The following is a 20,404-nucleotide window of genomic DNA, read 5'->3' as shown; positions in this document are numbered from 1 at the left end:
GAGAGCCAGTTTCATCATAGCGCTTGATCGATAAGTGCATCGATAACGTCGTCCCCACAGTGACTGTACATACATACCCCAACCAGAAGCCATGGATTACAGGCAACATTCGCACTGAGCTAAAGGGTAGAGCTGCCACTTTCAAGTAGCGGGACTCTAACCCAGAAGCTTATAAGAAATCCCGCTATTCCGTCCGACAAACCATCAAAGAGCGAAGCGTCAATACTGTACTAAGATTGAATCGTACTACACCGGCTCCGATCCTCGTTGGATGTGTCAGGGCTATTATTTCGGACTACAAAGGGAAGCACAGCCGCGAGCTGCCCAGTGACACGAGCCTACCAGACGAGCTAAATAACTTCTATGCTCGCTTTGAGGCAAGTAACACTGAAACATGCATGAGAGCATCAGCTGTTCCGGGCGACTGTGTGATCACGCTCTGCGCAGCCAATGTCGAGTAAGACCTTTAAACAGGTCAACATTCACAGGGCCAGACGGACTACTAGGACGTGCACTCCGAGCATGTGCTGACCAACTGGCAAGTGTCTTTCATTGACATTTTCAACCTCTCCCTGTAATAACTACATGTTTCAAACAGACCATCATAGTCCCTGTGCCCAAGAACACCTAACCTTCCTAAATGACTACCGACCCGTAGCACTCACGTCTGTGGCCATGAAGTGCTTTCAAAGGCTGGTCATGGCTCACATCAACATCATTATCCCAGAAACACTAGACCCACTCCAATTTGCATACCACCCCAAAAGATCCACAGATGATGCAATCTTTATTGCCCTTACACACCTGGACAAAAGGAACACCTATGTGAGAATGCTATTCATTGACTACAGCTCAGCATTCAACACCATAGTACCCTCAAAGCTCATCACTAAGCTAAGGACCCTGGGACTTAACACCTCCCTCTGCAACTGGGTCCTGGACTTCTTGACGGGCCGCCCCCAGGTTTCAAGGGTAGGTAAACAACACAACCGCCACGCTGATCCTCAACACAGGGGCCCCTCAAGGGTGCATGCACAGTCCCCTCCTGTACTCCCTGTTCACTCATGACTGCACGGCCAGGCACGACTCCAACACCATCATTAAGTTTGCAGATGACACAAGAATGGTCGACCTGATCACCGACACTGAGACAGTCTATAGGGAGGTCAGAGACCTGACTGTGTGGTGCAAGGACAACAACCTCTCCCTCAATGTGATCAAGACAAAGAAGATGATTGTGGACTACAGGAAAAGGAGGACCAAGCATGCCCCCATTCTCATCGACGAGGCTGTAGTGGAGCAGGTTGAGAGCTTCAAGTTCCTTGACGTCCGCATCACCAACAAACGAACATGGTCCAAGCACACCAAGACAGTCGTGAAGGGGGCATGACAAGACCTATTCCCCATCAGGAGACTGAAAAGATTTGAGATGGGTCCTCAGATCCTCAAAAGGTTTTACAGCTGCACCATCGAAAGCATCCTGACAGGTTCCATCACTGCCTGGTATGGCAACTGCTCGGCCTCCGACCGCAAGGCACTACAGAGGGTAGTGCGTACGGCCCAGTACATCACCGGGGCCAAGCCTCCTGCCATCCAGGACCTCTATACCAGGCGGTGTCAGAGGAAGGCCCTAAAAATTGTGAAAAACTCCAACCACCCTAGTCATAGACTGTTCTCTTTGCTACCACACGGCAAGCGGTACCGGAGCGCCAAGCCAATGTCCAAGAGGCTTCTAAACAGCTTCTACCCCAAGCATCTAATCAAATGGCTACCCAGACGATTTGCATTGCCCCCTCCCCCTCTCTTCTATGCTGCTGCTACTCTCTGTTATTATCTATGCATAGTCACTTTAATAACTCTATCTACATGTACATATTACTTCAGTTATCTTGACACAAGTGCCCCCGCACATTGATTCTGTACCAATACCCCCTGTATATCGCCTTGCTATTGTTATTTTATTGCTGCTCTTTAATTATTTTATTTATTTTTAATAATTTTCTCTTACAAGAAAATACCTTTTAAAAGTGAGTAAGCATTTCACTGAAAGGTCTGTTGTATTCGGCGCATGTGATAAAAAAAATGGATTTGATTTGATGGTTTTTGCAACTGACGTTCATGTCTTAAAGTAATAATGGACTCTCGTTTCTCTTTGCTTATTTGAGCTGTTCTTGCCATAATATGGACTTGGGTTTTTACCAAATAGGGCTATCTTCTGTATGCCAGCCCTACCTTGTCACAACACAACTGATGGCTCAAACGAGTTACGAAGGAAAGAAATTCCTCAAATTAACTTTTAACAAGGCACACACGAAGAGTGTGCAAAGCTATCATACCACATTATAGCACTTGTCATAAGCTGTGCAAAGCTAGACTCTTTGAAGAATCTCAAATATAAAACATATTTTGATTTGTTTAACACTTTTTTGGTTACTACATGATTCCATATGTGTTATTTCATAGTTTTGATGTCATGCTATTATTCTACAATGTAGAAAATAGTAAAAATAAAGAAAAACCCTGGAATGAGTAGATGTGTCCAAACTTTTGACTGGTACAGTATAAACATACAATATAATGAAGACAGATTACAGTTGGTAAAGTAGCCATTTCCTATAGTGAATTTGTCATAAATGCCCAATAACAGCTAGTTTTCAGATTACATGTCCCTCCCCCTCCCGACTCAGACCATTCCAAGACAGTCCTAGCAAAATGCTTGCTTGAGAAGTTTTTATGGGAAACTAATACAGTAAGGTACTAAATTGTTACAAAGAAGTGATTTGATATTGAAATAAAAATGGCTGCCTCACTAACCTCATTAGAATCTTGAAACCCTTTTTTTTCTCTTTAGAATCCAGATTTCTGTTATCCGAGGTTGTGGACAATATGACCAAGCAGCCAGGGGTTAGTCCAACTTCCTGGTTCACCATACCATAAATGTGTGTGTGTGTGTGTTTAACTATACTTGTGGGGACCAGAAGTCCCCACAAGAATAGTAAACAAACAAATATCTGTCCCAACAAGGTCAAATGCTATTTCTCATAGGTTTAGGGTTAAAGTAGGATTAAAATTAGGTTTAGGGTTCGGAGTTTAGGGTGAAGGTTAGGTTTTGGGATTAAGGTTAGGATAATGGAAAATAGGATTTTGAATGGTTATAAATTGTGTCCCCCCACAAGGTTAATTAAATGTGTGTGCGTGCGAGTGAGTGTGAGTGTGAGTCCGTGCGTTATGCTCCCTGGAGTGAAGCTGAGGAACCATTTGTCCATGGTAGCCAGAGTGTTTTGCGTTGCTAATTTGACTCCTGTGTTGGTGTACAGAACCTGCGCTGGATGGCCCCAGAGATATTCACCCAGTGTACACGCTATACTGTCAAGGCCGACATGTTCAGCTATGCCCTGTGTCTGTGGGAGCTGCTCACTGGAGAGATCCCCTTTGCCCACCTGAAACCTGGTAATCTCTGCATGAATACAAACACACCAAACTGATACTGGTTTGGGAGAATGTGAATGAATGAGTGAGTATCGGATTGTTTCAAGCATGTTATATATGTTGGATTCTCCCTGTCCTCATCAAGCTGCAGCAGCTGCAGACATGGCCTACCACCACATCCGGCCTCCTATTGGCTACTCCATACCCAAACCCATCTCTGCCATGCTAATGAGGGGCTGGAATGTCTGTCCCGAGGTCAGTGTCCTCCTACAATAGATAGTCCCTTGATTCCGTAGAGCGTAAAGACCCCTACATTTATGTGAGCTAAGTTCATATGAACTAAGTTCTACGTATGCTAAGTTCATATGAGCTAAGTTCATGTGAGCTAAGTTAATGTGAGCTAAATTCATGTGCTAAGTATGCTACACTCATGTGAGCTAAATGCTACGAATGCTAAGTTCATGTGAGCTAAATTCATGAGCTAACTATACTAAGTGCTACGTATACTTACATATGAGCTAAATTCATGTGAGCTAAGTTCATGTGCTAAGTATGCTACACTCATGTGAGCTAAGTGCTGGTGCTTACTAATAAATTAACATAAAGGGGTGGAACAGGGCTGCAACCCACCAAACACTTTCTATGTCTACCCTACCTGCACTCACCTGTGCTGTCTATACTGCCTCATTAATTACTATTGTTTTCACTTTCTCTTGCATAATTCAACAAGTGTGTCAATAGCAGGATACCCTTGGATTAAAAATCAACACGCTTGACTCTATATTATACCCATCTAAACATACATTTAATTGTTTGCGAGATCAGACATAATATCACTATAATCCGAGTGTTCATTTTCGGAAGTTGCTTAAATTTCAGCGGAACTAATTTGTATACATTTCAACTGTATTAATTATTGCTTTTTCCAATTCCACAAAAAATGAACACACATCAAAATAAAGTTCTTTCTTCTCTTTCTTGTGATGTTAGTGTTGAGACGATGCATTAAATCCCAGACAAAGCATTATCGTTCTTATAGATTTAATGGAAAGACAATCTACTGTATTCCATTGAGCCCATTTCAGCCATTACCAGGGTGTTGTCGTGTCTTTGGCATCATTAAAACTGAAGACATATTTATCAAATAACTCTCTGTAATTATTATTACGCGATTAAACTGATTAATCGTGTAACTGTAATTAACTAGGAGGTTAATATTCAGATTACAAAGATATAATTTTCCTAATATAACTTTCAGATATTATAATATCTGATCTATTAGTCTTCTGATTCATGACGTATTAGTTACCTCACGTCAGTCTCATTCCAAACGTCGTAAATTGTTGGTTATCTGCACGAACCCAGTCTTCACTATGAGTCATCCATACATCAATTGTCTTAAAATAATTTATTTACTAACTAAGTAATTCACAGAAATGCATAACAAACAGTAGATATCGTTACAAGAAATGATAGAGGAATGTGCCCTAGTGGGCTAAACCGGCATGGTGACTTGTTAGACAAAAGGGGAGTGGGGGAGGCTGAGAAGACACTACAGAGTTAATAATTATAACAATTGAAATGCTAAACCTTTGCACATGAACGCTCACTCATTCGGGAATAATTTCAATCAATATATATATTTACACTCAGTGTGTCGTCGGAATCTTTGTTGAAAAGTTTGTTTCTGTTGGAGAGTTTGTCCGCGCTCTCTCTCTCTCTCTCTCTCTCTCTCTCTCTCTCTCTCTCTCTCTCTCTCTCTCTCTCTCTCTCTCTCTCTCTCTCTCTCTCTCTCTCTCTCTCTCTCTCTCTCTCTCTCTCTCTCTCTCTCTCTCTCTCTCTCTCTCTCTCTCTCTCTCTCTCTCTCTCTCTCGTGGTTAGGATGGATAGTTCAGAGTGACATTCATTCATGTCATTATAGGACAGATGTTTCGTCGGTCTTCGCGTTCAATGATACCGAGTTCCTAGCTGCAGACTACTAATTAATATCAAAGACTTGTTCTTATTCTGTCGGAATCGATAGTCTAAGAGTTTAACCACGTGGTATGGTTAAAGTTCAGAAAGAGGAATGCATGGTCTCCAACCTTTACCCATCTCGTAATTGAAGTCAGCTCGGTCTGGGGATAGAAAACCAAAGTGGGGGTTTTATTTGGGACATAGAAAATGGCTGTCTCATGACGCCAGGTCTTGTCTGTGTCCCTGGGGGCGTGCCAAGGACTTAGTTAAGACTCCAAAGGGAATTGGAGTTTCCTTCATTAAACAGTCCAAAATCACATTACACAATTTCACAAACAGTTCCATCCTTATTCATTCATTTTATACAACCATTTAGATGTAAGTCTCATAGCTGAGACTCTTCTATAAACATGATTATGGTAATGTTGCCGTATTGTCTCTCATGAGTTTCACAAAATTGTACCAAACGGACCAGTTCTTCACCGATCTTTTATACCTTCTCCAGAACATAAATGTCGTTCGGTTTTCCAGTTCTGTGAGGTGGAAGAACTCCTTTGTTCTCTATGAAAACTCACTCTCTCTCTATACTGGGGCCATGAGGCAGGATCTTCTTATAGGAATTTACGACCTCTTCTGACCACAGCAGCCTGGGTGTGGGAGACAGAGATAGGGGGATGGTGCATAGAAAACCCAAAGAGGGCAACGTCATGACAGTGTCTACAGTGAAGTAGGATCTGGCTCTGTGTTTGTTGTCTTGCAGTGAAGTAGGATCTGGCTCTGTGTTTGTTGTCTTACAGTGAAGTAGGATCTGGCTCTGTGTTTGTTGTCTTGCAGTGAAGTAGGATCTGGCTCTGTGTTTGTTGTCTTACAGTGAAGTAGGATCTGGCTCTGTGTTTGTTGTCTTACAGTGAAGTAGGATCTGGCTCTGTGTTTGTTGTCTTACAGTGAAGTAGGAGATGGAAAGCCTGCTTTTTAAGCAGAGTTCACCTTTTATTCATGTGTGGGTAGATCCACATGACCAGACAGACAGACAGACTGAGGAAGCACAGCTGTATGTGTGTGTGTGTGTCTTTTTTCTGTGAAGAGTGTTTAAAGGTTAAGTAATCCTATTTTATCTCCTCCAAATCAGGATAGACCTGAGTTCTCTGAGGTGCTGGCCACACTAGAGGAATGCCTATGCAATGTGGAGGTATGGTGTTTTTCTATAGTATGTGAATCTACACCAGAGTGGGAATAAACACATAGATGCATGCTGCTTACACTTTCAGGAAGTTCACCGGTTCCTAGCTTTCTTGTCTGTCCATGTGACACTTGTTGATGATAATGTCATACATGTATGTGTGTGATCCACAGTTGATGTCCCCAGCCTCCAGTAACAGCAGTGGGTCCCTGTCCCCCTCTGGCTCTTCTGACTGCCTGGCGAGGGGCAGTCCTGGTCGGAGTCACGTGGCTGCCCTCCGTTCCCGCTTTGAACTGGAGTACGCCCTCAACGCCCGTGCCTACGCAGTCTGGACTCAGAGGTAGGGCTTCACTAGCCTGGTCATTGCCTGGTGTTGATAATGACCATAGGAGTTGGCTACACAGCACACACCCATCTGGGACCAGGCTAGTATATCATATAGTCTTCTCCACACACCCATCTGGGACCAGGCTAGTATATCATATAGTCTTCTCCACACACCCATCTGGGACAAGGCTAGTATATCATATAGTCTTCTCCACACACCCATCTGGGACCAGGCTAGTATATCATATAGTCTTCTCCACACACCCATCTGGGACACCAGGCTAGTATATCATAAAGTCTTCTCCACGCACCCATCTGGGACACCAGGCTAGTATATCATATAGTCTTCTCCACACACCCATCTGGGACCAGGCTAGTATATCATATAGTCTTCTCCACACACCCATCTGGGACACCAGGCTAGTATATCATATAGTCTTCTCCACACACCCATCTGGGACACCAGGCTAGTATATCATATAGTCTTCTCCACACACCCATCTGGGACCAGGCTAGTATATCATATAGTCTTCTCCACACACCCATCTGGGACCAAGCTAGTATATCATATAGTCTTCTCCACACACCCATCTGGGACCAGGCTAGTATATCATATAGTCTTCTCCACACACCCATCTGGGACCAGGCTAGTATATCATATAGTCTTCTTCACACACAGATGACCACAATACAGAGAGAGTGGATTAGAGAGTTTCACTGAAGGAGTTTCAAATGTTTCTCTCTTTTCTATTAGGGCATGTTGACCTTTGTCTCCATCTCCATCTCTGTCTCTGTCTCTATGGCCTATATACTGGATTGCTAAGCATAACCAAGTTGAGTGTAAAGGCCAGTACTAGTAGGAATTCCATGGACATCATGTGTGGGCCTGTAAAGTTGTGCTTTGTTGCCGCGGTAGCACTCGCCTTGACCCACTGTTTGAGCAATAACGTGTACAACACTAGAGACGCTTTACTGCAACAGTTAGAGGTGGAGTTGCCCGGATATTGGTCAGGGAAAACAAAGACAAGCAAATCTGATAAAATCTTTCTATGCATTCTGACTAAGGCCTAAAGACTCCGCTGGTGTCCAGCCCTGTAAGCCTGTTTGGTGTGTGTGTGTGGTTGAAGAGAAAAGGGAGTACATCGGGAGCCTGGCATCGGTCTCCAGGGACACAGTAACTGAAGTTAGATTTGTGTGTGTTCTCTACTGCTGAAGTCTCTGCCTGTTAGAAATGTCCTGGCAGACTGGCAGTTAATCAAACGTTTCATCCATTTTGTTTATTTTAGGTCTAGAAGTGAGATTGTGGTTATTAGGTCCTGTGCTGTTACACAGGGGGTCATGCTAGATTCATCAGAGGACATCTAACTCTGCCTCCTCAATCTTTCATTATTTTAAAGAGATCATTATACAAAATGTGTCCGTAATCATTTGGTGCAGATTGTCGTATTATGTAGTAGAGGTTGATTCTGTAAACAGAATCACTATATTCAGCCTTATAACAGCTCATGTATGTTTTATTTTCAGCGAGGGACGACGTGATTCCCAAGGTCCGTCTCTGGATGAACTGAGGAGGAATATGCAGTTTCCACCTATTGACCGAAATGGTAAAAAGCATATTACTTATCAATCCTATACCGGTATTATAGAACTTCATCATTTGAAATGGAGTACAGCCGGTTGGGTAGAATGTACACCAAAGCTGGTGTTGGTGTGTGTTGGAAAGGAACTGGCTGTGGATCAGCCCCTAACCCCCGACCTCTGTGTCCTATCTCCTTCAGGGTATGTGTCAGACCCTATGAGCACCATGCGCTTCCACTCCAACTGCAGCAGCAATGGCAGCTTCGAAGACAGCAACTAACTAACATAGATGGGAAGTCTTCCAGCTCTACTATGCACTATTACTGTAGTTCATAAAGCCATAACCTTATTTCTAAGTTTATCGCATAGACATGTTGGTTGATCTAGTCTTGAGTATAAGATATATATATATATATATATATATATATATATGTGTCGTTATGCGTATTTCCTAAAGCTATTTACTACTTTCTGTGTTTATGGTGTTGAACTGTTTGAATAGATTTGTGTGGTTTTTATATCTGGTAAATATTTTTGGGATAAGAGGCCTTTTTGGGGGTTTTGAGAATGTTTCATACCACCTGTATAGTCTACTCAATAGAAACATCTTGAGCGTCAGAATGCTCAGGCAATTTGTGCTATTTACTTTCAATAAAATAGAGAAATCATTGAGTTTCATTCTATAGGATTTGACAGTGATAAACAGGATGAATCCTAACCAAACAAAACTAAATACAGGATTCATAATGAATGGCATATGAATAAATAAATTATCCAAGAATATTTAGAAGTAGAGTTATTAGGCTGCGTTTACACAGGCAACCCAATTCTGATCTTTTGCCCAATTTTTGTCAAAATATCAGATCTGATTAAAGACCAATTGGTGGAGAAATATCAGAATTGGGATACCTGTGTAAACACAGCCTTAGAGGTGTTAGCAGCAACATATGTTTTGACACAAACGGTTTCCTACATAAGACATTTCACAATTTCACCAATTGTTATTACTGTATGTGTAGTTATGTAGCCATTTGTTGTATGTTCTATGTACGACATGCACTGTTTTCAAATGCATTGGGTGTGTCACGTTCGCTATCTTCGAACTCCCGATCATAAATAAACCAAGGCGCAGCGTGCATGGAATTCCACATCTTTTTAATGGAAATTAAACTCACCAAAACAACAAACATGAGGAAACCGTGACGTTCTGTGGCTGCTCAAAGGCAGCTACACAAAAACAAGATCCCACAACTGAAGGTGGGAAAAAGGGCTGCCTAAGTATGATTCCCAATCAGAGACAACGATAGACAGCTGCCTCTGATTAGGAACCATACTCGGCTCAACACAAAGAAATAGACAAACTAGATTGCCCACCCCACATCACACCCTGACCTAACCAAACTAGAGGAAAATAAACGTCTCTCTAAGGTCAGGGCGTGACAGGGTGATTATATTTCAATGTATGTCCATTTCAATTGGATTTGAAAATCCTCCAAAGAAAATAAAATGTGATTCCTTGACTGACCGAAATTGAGATGGGTGAAATTGAATGTAATTGCAGAGATACCATTTCTGCCATCAGATACAGTACAGATAAAGTTGTAAATCTTTAACACAAAAGTAATCACAATTTAAAATATGGAAATCTAAATCTTCTTTCTGTATATATGCCAAGCAAAACTATAAATACAACATGTAAAGTGTTGGTTCCATGTTTTATGAGCTGAAGTAAAAGATCCCAGAAATGTTCTATACGCACAAAAAGCTTATTTCTCAGAAATTTTGCGCACAAATTTGTTTACATCCCTGTTAGTGAACATTTCTCCTTTACTATGATAACCCATCCACCTGACAGGTGGCATATCAAGAAGCTGACTAAACAGCATGATCATTACACAGGTGCACCTTGTGCTGGGGACAATAAAAGGCCACTCTAAAATGTACAGTTTTGTCACACAACACAATGCCACAGATGTCTCAAGTTTTGAGGGAGTGTTCAATTGGCAGGCTGACTGCATGTATGTACACCAGAGCAGTTGCAAGAGAATGGAATGTTAATTTCTCTACCATAAGCCAATGGCGTTTTTAGAGAATTTGTCAGTACGTCAAACCAACCTCAAAACTGCAGACCACGTGTATGGCGTCATGTGGATAAGCGGTTTGCTGATGTCAACGTTGTGAACAGAGTGCCCCATGGTAGCGGTGGGGTTATGGTATGGGCAGGCATAAGCTACAGACAACGAACACAATTGCGTTTTAGCGATGGCAATTTGAATGCACAGAGATACCGTGACGAGATCCTGAGGCCCATTGTCGTGCCATTCATCTGCCGCCATCGCGACATGTTTCAGCATGATAATGCACAGCCCCATGTCGCAAGGATCTGTACACAATTCCTGGAAACTGAAAGTTTTTCCATTGCCTGGGGGTTTAACATTATTTTTGAACGACTACCTCATCTCTGTACCCCACACATACCATTATCTGTAAGGTTCCTCAGTCGAGCAGTGCATTTCAAATACCAATTCAACCACAAAAACCAGGGTGGTTTTCCAATGCCTCACAAAGAAGGGCACATATACAGTTGAAGTCGGAAGTTAACATACACCTTAACCAAATACATTTAAAGTCAGTTTTTCACAATTCCTGACAATTAATCCTATTAAAAATGCCCTGTCTTAGGTCAGTTAGGATCACCACTTTTTCTTAAAAATGTGAAATGTCAGAATAATAGTACAGAGAATGATTAATTTTAGCTTTTATTTATTTCATCACATTCCTAATGGGTCAGAAGTTTACGTACACTCAATTAGTATTTGGTAGCATTGCCTTTAAATTGCTTCACTTGGGTCAAACGTTTCGGGAAGCTTTCCACAAGCTTCTCACAATAAGTTGGATGAATTTTGGTACATTCCTCCTGACAGAGCTGGTGTAACTGAGTCAGATTTGTAGGCCTCCTTGCTCGCACACACTTTTTCAGTTCTGCCCACAAATGTTCTATAGGATTAAGGTCAGGGCTTTGTGATGGCCACTCCAATACCTTGACTTTGTTGTCCTTCAGCCATTTTCCACAACTTTGGAAGTATGCTTGGGGTCATTGTCCATTTGGAAGACCCATTTGCGATCAAGCTTTAACTTCCTGACTGATGTCTTGAGATGTTTCTTCAATATATCCACTTAATTTTCCTCCCTCATGTTGCCATCTATTTTGTGAAGTGCACCAGTCCCTCCTGCAGCAAAGCACCCCCACAACATGATGCTGCCACCCCCGTGCTTCACAGTTGGGATGGTGTTCTTCGGCTTGCATGCCTCCACCTTTTTCCTCCAAACAATGGTCAAACAGTTCTATTTTTGTTTCATCAGACCAGAAGACATTTCTCCAAAAAGTACAATCTTTGTCCCCATGTGCAGTTGCGAACTGTAGTCTCGCTTTTTATGGCGGTTTTGGAGCAGTGGCTTCTTCCTTGCTAAGCGGCCTTTCAGGTTATGTCAATATAGGACTCGTTTTACTGTGGATATAGATACTTTTGTACCTGTTTCCTCCAGCATCTTCACAAGGTCCTTTGCTGTTGTTCTGGGCTTGATTTGCACTTTTCACACCAAGGTACGTTCATCTCTAGAAGACAGAATGCGTCTCCTTCCTAAGCGGTATGATGGCTGTGTGGTTCCATCAAATCAAATCAAATTTATTGATATAGCCCTTCTTACATCAGCTGATATCTCAAAGTGCTGTACAGAAACCCAGCCTAAAACCCCAAACAGCAAGCAATGCAGGTGTAGAAGCACGGTGGCTAGGAAAAACTCCCTAGAAAGGCCAAAACCTAGGAAGAAACCTAGAGAGGAACCAGGCTATGAGGGGTGGCCAGTCCTCTTCTGGCTGTGCTGGGTGGAGATTATAACAGCACATGGCCTAGATGTTCAAATGTTCATAAATGACCAGCATGGTCAAATAATAATAATCATAGTAGTTGTCGAGGGTGCCACAAGTCAGTAACACAAGAGTAAGTGTCAGTTGGCTTTTTCATAGCCGATCTTTGAGAGTATCTCTACCGCTCCTGCTGTCTCTAGAGAGTTGAAAACAGCAGGTCTGGGACAGGTAGCATGTCCAGTGAATAGGTCAGGGTTCCAGCAGGTCTGGGACAGCAGGTCTGGGACAGGTAGCACGTCCGGTGAACAGGTCAGGGTTCCATAGCTGCGGGCAGAACAGTTGGAACTGGAGCAGCAGCACGGCCAGGTGAACTGGGGACAGCAAGGAGTCATCAAGCCAGGTAGTCCTGAGGCATGGTCCTAGGGCTCAGGTCCTCCGAGAGAGAGAAAGAGAGAAAGAGAGAATTAGAGAGAGCATATTTAAATTCACATAGGACACCGGAAAAGACAAGAGAAATACTCCAGATGTGACAGGCTGACACTAGCCCCCCGACACATAAACTACTGCAGCATAAATACTGGAGGCTGAGACAGGAGGGGTCAGGAGACACTGTGGCCCCATCCGATGAAACCCCCAGACAGGGCCAAACAGGTAGGATATAACCCCACCCACTTTGCCAAAGCACAGCCACCACACCACTGGAGGGATATCTCCAACCACCAACATACCATCCCGGGACAAGGCCGAGTATAGCCCACAAAGATCTCCGCCACGGCACAGCCCAAGGGGGGGCGCCAACCCAGACAGGAAGACCACGTCAGTGACTCAACCCCCTCAAGTGACGCACCCCTCCCAGGGACGGCATGGAAGAACACCAGCAAGCCCGTGACTCAGCCCCCGTAATAGGGGTAGAGGCAGAGAATCCCAGTGGAAAGAGGGGAAACCGGCCAGGCAGAGACAGCAAGGGCGGTTCGTTGCTCCAGCCTTTCCGTTCACCTCACACCCCTGGGCCAGACTACACTTAATCATAGGACCTCCTGAAGAGATATGTCTTCAGTAAAGACTTAAAGGTTGAGACTGAGTCTCCGTCTCTCACATGGGTAGGCAGACTATTCCATAAAAATGGAGCTCTATAGGAGAAAGCCCTGCCTACAGCTGTTTGCTTAGAAATTCTAGGAACAATTAGGAGGCCCGCGTCTTGTGACCGTAGCGTACGTGTAGGTATGTACGGCAGGACCAAATCGGAAAGATAGGTAGGAGCAAGCCCATGTAATGCTTTGTAGGTTAGCAGTAAAACCTTGAAATCAGCCCTTGCCTTAACAGGAAGCCAGTGTAGGGAGGCTAGCACTGGAGTAATATGATCAAATGTTTTGGTTCTAGTCAGGATTCTAGCAGCCGTATTTAGCACTAACTGAAGTTTATTTAGTGCATTATCCGGGTAGCCGGAAAGTAGAGCATTGCAGTAGTCCAACCTAGAAGTAACAAAGGCATGGATTCATTTTTCAGCGTAATTTTTGGACAGAAAGTTTCTGATTTTTGCAATGTTACGTAGATGGAAAAAAGCTGTCCTTGAAACAGTCTTGATATGTTCTTCAAAAGAGAGATCAGGGTCCAGAGTAACGCCGAGGTCCTTCACAGTTTTATTTGAGACGACTGTACAACCATCCAGATTAATTGTCAGATTCAACAGAAGATCTCTTTGTTTCTTGGGACCTAGAACAAGCATCTCTGTTTTGTCCGAGTTTAAGAGTAGAACGTTTGCAGCCATCCACTTCCTTATGTCTGAGACACAGGCTTCAAGTGAGGGGAAATTTGGGGCTTCACCATGTTTCATTGAAATGTACAGCTGTGTGTCATCCGCATAGCAGTGAAATTTAACATTATGTTTTCGAATGACATCCCCAAGAGGTAAAATATATAGTGAAAACAATACTAGTCCTAAAACGGAACCTTGAGGAACACCGAAATTTACAGTTGATTTGTCAGAGGACAAACCATTCACAGAGACAAACTGATATCTTTCCGACAGATAAGACCTAAACCAGGCCAGAACTTGTCCATGTAGACCAATTTGGGTTTCCAATCTCTCCGAAAGAATGTGGTGATCGATGGTATCAAAAGCAGCACTAAGATCTAGGAGCACGAGGACAGACGCAGAGCCTCGGTCTGATGTCATTAAAAGGTCATTCACCACCTTCACAAGTGCAGTCTCAGTGCTATGATGGGGTCTAAAACCAGACTGAAGCATTTCGTATACATTGTTTGTCTTCAGGAAGGCAGTGAGTTGCTGCGCAACAACTTTTTCAATTTTTTTTTAGAGGAATGGAAGATTCGATATAGGCCGATAGTTTTTTATAATTTCTGGGTCAAGATTTGGCTTTTTCAAGAGAGGCTTTATTACTGCCACTTTTAGTGAGTTTGGTACACATCCGGTGGATAGAGAGCCGTTTATTATGTTCAACATAGGAGGGCCAAGCACAGAAAGCAGCTCTTTCAGTAGTTTAGTTGGAATAGGGTCCAGTATGCAGCTTGAAGGTTTAGAGGCCATGATTATTTTCATCATTGTGTCAAGAGATATAGTACTAAAACACTTTAGTGTCTCCCTTGATCCTAGGTCCTGGCAGGGTTGTGCAGACTCAGGACAACGGAGCTTTGGAGGAATACGCAGATTTAAAGAGGAGTCCGTAATTTGCTTTCTAATGATCATGATCTTTTCCTCAAAGAAGTTCATGAATTCATTACTGCTGAAGTGAGAGCCATCCTCTCTTGGGGAATGCTGCTTTTTAGTTAACTTTGCGACAGTATCAAAAAGAAATTTCGGATTGTTCTTATTTTCCTCAATTAAGTTGGAAAAATAGGATGATCGAGCAGCAGTGAGGGCTCTTCGATACTGCACGGTACTGTCTTTCCAAGCTAGTCGGAAGACTTCCAGTTTGGTGTGGCGCCATTTCCGTTCCAATTTTCTGGAAGCTTGCTTCAGAGCTCGTTTATTTTCTGTATACCAGGGAGCTAGTTTCTTATGACAAATGTTTTTAGTTTTTAGGGGTGCAACTGCATCTAGGGTATTGCACAAGGTTAAATTGAGTTCCTCGGTTAGGTGGTTAACTGATTTTTGTCCTCTGACGTCCTTGGGTAGGCAGAAGGAGTCTGGAAGGGCATCAAGGAATCTTTGGGTTGTCTGAGAATTTATAGCACGACTTTTAATGCTTCTTGGTTGGGGTCTGAGCAGATTATTTGTTGCGATTGCGAACGTAATAAAATGGTGGTCCGATAGTCCAGGATTATGAGGAAAAACATTAAGATCCACAACATTTATTCCATGGGACAAAACTAGGTCCAGAGTATGACTGTGGCAGTGAGTAGGTCCAGAGACATGTTGGACAAAACCGACTGAGTCGATGATGGCTCCGAAAGCCTTTTGGAGTGGGTCTGTGGACTTTTCCATGTGAATATCACAAAAAATTTGAATATTATCTGCGATGACTACAAGGTCCGATAGGAATTCAGGGACCTCAGTGAGGAATGCTGCATATGGCCCAGGAGGCCTGTAAACAGTAGCTATAAAAAGTGATTGAGTAGGCTGCATAGATTTCATGACTAGAAGCTCAAAAGACGAAAACGTCGTTGTTGTTTTTTTTGTTGGTAAATTTAAATTTGCTATCATAAATGTTAGCAACACCTCCGCCTTTGCGGGATCCGCGGGGGATATGGTCACTAGTGTAACCAGGGGGTGAGGCCTCATTTAACACAGTAAATTCATCAGGCTTAAGCCATGTTTCAGTCAGGCCAATCACATCAAGATTATGATCAGTGATTAGTTCATTGACTATAACTGCCTTTGAAGTGAGGGATCTAACATTAAGTAGTCCTATTTTGAGATGTGAGGTATCACAATCTCTTTCAATAATGGCAGGGATGGAGGAGGTCTTTATACTAGTGAGATTGCTAAAGCGAACACCGCCATCTTTAATTTTGCCCAACCTAGGTCGAGGCACAGACACGGTCTCAATGGGGATAGCTGAGCTGACTACACTGACTGTGCTAGTGGTAGACTCCACTAAGCTGGCAGGCTGGCTAACAGCCTGCTGCCTGGCCTGCACCCTATTTCATTGTGGAGCTAGAGGAGTTAGAGCCCTGTCTATGTTCGTAGATAAGATGAGAGCACCCCTCCAGCTAGGATGGAGTCCGTCACTCCTCAACAGGCCAGGCTTGGTCCTGTTTGTGGGTGAGTCCCAGAAAGAGGGCCAATTATCTACAAATTCTATCTTTTGGGAGGGGCAGAAAACAGTTTTCAACCAGCGATTGAGTTGTGAGACTCTGCTGTAGAGCTCATCACTCCCCCTAACTGGGAGGGGGCCAGAGACAATTAGTCGATGCCGACACATCTTTCTAGCTGATTTACACGCTGAAGCTATGTTGCGCTTGGTGACCTCTGACTGTTTCATCCTAACATCGTTGGTGCCGACGTGGATAACAATATCTCTATACTCTCTACATTCGCCAGTTTTAGCTTTAGCCAGCACCGTCTTTAGATTAGCCTTAACGTCGGTAGCCCTGCCCCCTGGTAAACAGTGTATGATCGCTGGATGATTTGTTTTTAGTCTAATACTGCGGGTAACGGAGTCGCCAATGACTAGGGTTTTCAATATGTCAGAGCTAATGGTGGGAGGCTTCGGCGTCTCAGACCCCATAATGGGAGGAGCAGAGACCAGAGAAGTCTCGGCCTCTGACTCCGACTCGCTTAATGGGGAGAACCGGTTGAAAGTTTCTGTCAGCTGAATAAGCGACACCGGTTGAGCATTCCTACAGCGTTTCCCTCCAGAAGCCATGAGAAAGTTGTCCGGCTGCGGGGACCGTGCGAGGGGGTTTATACTAACGTTACTATCTGTACTTACTGGTGGCACAGACGCTGTTTCATCCTTTCCTACACTGAAATTGCCCTTGCCTAACGATTGAGTCTGAAGCTGGGCTTGCAGCACAGCTATCCTCGCCGTAAGGCGATCGTTCTCCTGTATATTATAAGTACAACGACTGCAATTAGAAGGCATCATGTTAATGTTACTTAGCTTCGGCTGTTTGAAGTCCTGACGAACCATGTCCAGATAAAACCTCCGGGGTGAAAAAGTTGAACGAAAAAAGTTGAGTGAGGGAAAAACAAAAAATATACGGTAATGAAAAAGTAAAAACCGTGAAGTAGTCAGGTAGCAAAGTAAGATCGGCAACAAAACGCACAGCAGCACGTAAACAAGTCTGCAAGTTGTGACATCTGTGCTGTTACGTGACACATAAGGCTTCCATTGGCTCTCTAAAGCGTTCAGAAAGTGGAATGACGTGTCTCCTGTCTCTGGGCAAAGTACAGCAGCAGAGTTTGTAAGTGGCCTGCCTGGGGACAGTGAGACTGAGATGCGCGTTCACAAGACTTCTCTATTTTTTTCTTTCAGTCTTTGAATGAATACAAAGTTGTCCGGTTGGAATATTATTGCTATTTTACGAGAAAAATAGCATAAAAATTGATTTTAAACAGCGTTTGACATGCTTCTAAGTACGGTAATGGAATATTTTTACATTTTTTTGTCACGAAATGCACTCGCGCGTTACCCTTCGGATAGTGACCTGAATGCACGAACAAAACGGAGGTATTTGGATATAACTATGGATTATTTGGAACCAAAACGACATTTGTTGTTGAAGTAGAAGTCCTGGGAGTGCATTCTGACGAAGAACAGCAAAGGTAATCCATTTTTTTTTTGGTGGGTGTCAAATTAGCTAGCCTGTGATGGCCGAGCTATGTACTCAGAATATTGCAAAATGTGCTTTCGCCGAAAAGCTATTTTAAAATCTGACATAGCGTTTGCATAAAGGAGTTCTGTATCTATAATTCTTAAAACAATTGTTATGTATTTTGTCAACATTTATCATGAGTAATTTAGTAAATTCACCGGAAGTTTTCGGTGGGTATGCTAGTTCTGAACATCACATGCTAATATAAAAAGCTGTTTTTTGATATAAATATGAACTTGATTGAACAAAACATGCATGTATTGTATAACATAATGTCCTAGGAGTGTCATCAGATGAAGATCATCAAAGGTTAGTGCTGCTGTGGTTTTGGTTTTTGTGACATATATGCTTGCTTTGAAAATGGCTGTGTGATTATTTTTGGCAGGGTACTCTCCTGACATAATCTAATGTTTTGCTTTCGCTGTAAAGCCTTTTTGAAATCGGACAATGTGGTTGGATTAACGAGAGTCTTATCTTTCAAATGGTGTAAAATAGTCATATGTTTGAGAAATTGAAGTTATAGCATTTTTGAGGTATTTGTATTTCGCGCCACGCGATTCCACTGGCTGTTGACTAGGGTGGGACGCAAATGTCCCACTGGCCCAGAGAGGTTAACTTGGCAAGTCAGTTAAGAACAAATTCTTATTTTCAATGACAGCCTAGGAACAGTGGGTTAACTGCCTTGTTCAGGGGCAGAACAACAGATTTTTACCTTGTCAGCTCGGGGATTCGATCTTGCAACCTTTCAGCTACTAGTCCAATGCTCTAACCCCTAAGCTACCTGCCGCCCCTACACTCTAAGCACTAAAGTACCTGTCGCCAATACACTCTAATCAATTGGCTACCTGCCACCTCTATACCACTGTATTTTCTTTTGTACGAAAATATTATTTATTTCATTTGTTTTACATTTCCATCATCACAACATTAGAGTTTATAATAGGTGATTTGTTCAAAACATTCAAGTTTCTTTTGCTGTAAATAATTGTTTATTTTACATTTCAGGAAATAAAGCAATGTTAATTCTGTTCTTAATTTGTTTCGTTTTTTCCGTATAAAATAAAACAAATTACCGATAAGAATATCGTTAAAGTACCGGATCGATAAACAGTATCGGTAAGAGTAGTAATACCGTTAAAATCTTAACTATACCCATCCCTAGTTATTAAGGATTGGCCAGTATACATGATTTATAATGTTTCAATAACACTTTATTTTAAGGTTCACGTATTAGCCACTAATTTGTTAGTTTATAAGTGTGTATATATCAGTCACTTAAAAGGCCTTTATTAGGTCTCATTAGCCATGTATTAGGCCTTAATTTAAGCATTCTTATTCAAACATTATAAGTCACTTATAACTGGCCAATCCTTAATAACCTAATTATTAGCTATAATAACGGCATATTAATAGTTAATAAAGAGCAAGTTACACAAGAAACAGACTAGTAAGCTGTCTCAAGGTGAGACAAATAAGGGCATTGTTCCTCAATATTTGTACCCTATTCTAACGTGTTCAATAACATGCATACACACAGTACAAACATGAATACATTCTCAACGGTGTTTAAAAGAAAGCACAGATTTTCTTTATATACATTTCAAAACAAAAGATTGGAATCTACCATTGGAGTGGCGCTACAGTCTGACGCACAGGTCATAGATCATTGAAATGAAATCAGTCTTTTATTCTCTGTTCAATAGTCTTTTACCGTCTCCTCACTGTGCTGTTAGTGATCAGTCCATGCGTTGTCCTTGAGCAGTAGAGGTGAAACTAAGACACACACTAACTCACCATCAGTTTTTACTTGGCTCTACTTGTTGACTGTGATAAACCAAAAATAACACAGTCCCCATAGAGGGAGGGATTCCTCTTTTTTTTACCTCAGTCTTATCTGATGTTTGAAAATGTATCTTATTACATCAAAACAAGCTGGCCATTATGTTCCAGAAAGATGAAGGACTCTACATACTGAATATGATTTGATCTAATCTGTTACAATGGGTCATACAGTTAAGATAGCCATAAATAGCTTATTGGCATCATTGCATTGAAGTGGGATGTTAATTCATGGCAACATAGTGTAACAAGAAAGCATTCCATTCAAAAATGTAATCTGATTAAAAAGCCAAGACTGTTTTAAGTGAGACATAGGCATTGGTCTAAAGCCGAAAAAGAAGTCATTTACATGAGCACCACCCAATAAAGATGACGCTTAATAATACACATTTACAAATAGGCCTATATCTAAAAAATACATACAGCCTAATGAGATACAGTACCAG

At 42.4% G+C, this 20,404-nt stretch overlaps 1 protein-coding gene across 2 annotated transcripts in view; it reads left to right on the top strand.

Annotated features, from left to right (window-relative positions):
- tnni3k (TNNI3 interacting kinase) overlaps nt 1-8,871 on the top strand; it is a 53,393-nt gene extending 44,522 nt beyond the window's left edge. Inside the window, exons 19-25 of one of the 2 annotated variants that reach the window (XM_014149516.2) lie at nt 2,852-2,904; nt 3,318-3,450; nt 3,581-3,684; nt 6,515-6,574; nt 6,739-6,905; nt 8,417-8,496; nt 8,671-8,871. In XM_014149516.2, coding sequence (XP_014004991.1) covers nt 2,852-2,904; nt 3,318-3,450; nt 3,581-3,684; nt 6,515-6,574; nt 6,739-6,905; nt 8,417-8,496; nt 8,671-8,750 — 677 coding nt within the window. In that variant the 3' untranslated portion in view covers nt 8,751-8,871. Of the gene's footprint in view, nt 1-2,851; nt 2,905-3,317; nt 3,451-3,574; nt 3,685-6,514; nt 6,575-6,738; nt 6,906-8,416; nt 8,497-8,670 lie in introns of both variants that reach the window. The other variant, XM_014149515.2, reaches the window with a different exon arrangement.
- Nucleotides 8,872-20,404: the final 11,533 nt, after the last annotated feature.

Source organism: Salmo salar, chromosome ssa16 (assembly GCF_905237065.1).
Source record: "Salmo salar chromosome ssa16, Ssal_v3.1, whole genome shotgun sequence".
In the NCBI taxonomy this organism is placed as follows: domain Eukaryota; kingdom Metazoa; phylum Chordata; class Actinopteri; order Salmoniformes; family Salmonidae; genus Salmo; species Salmo salar.
The sequence above is the reverse complement of the archived record's forward strand: the minus strand, read 5'-3'. Positions and strand labels throughout refer to the sequence as shown.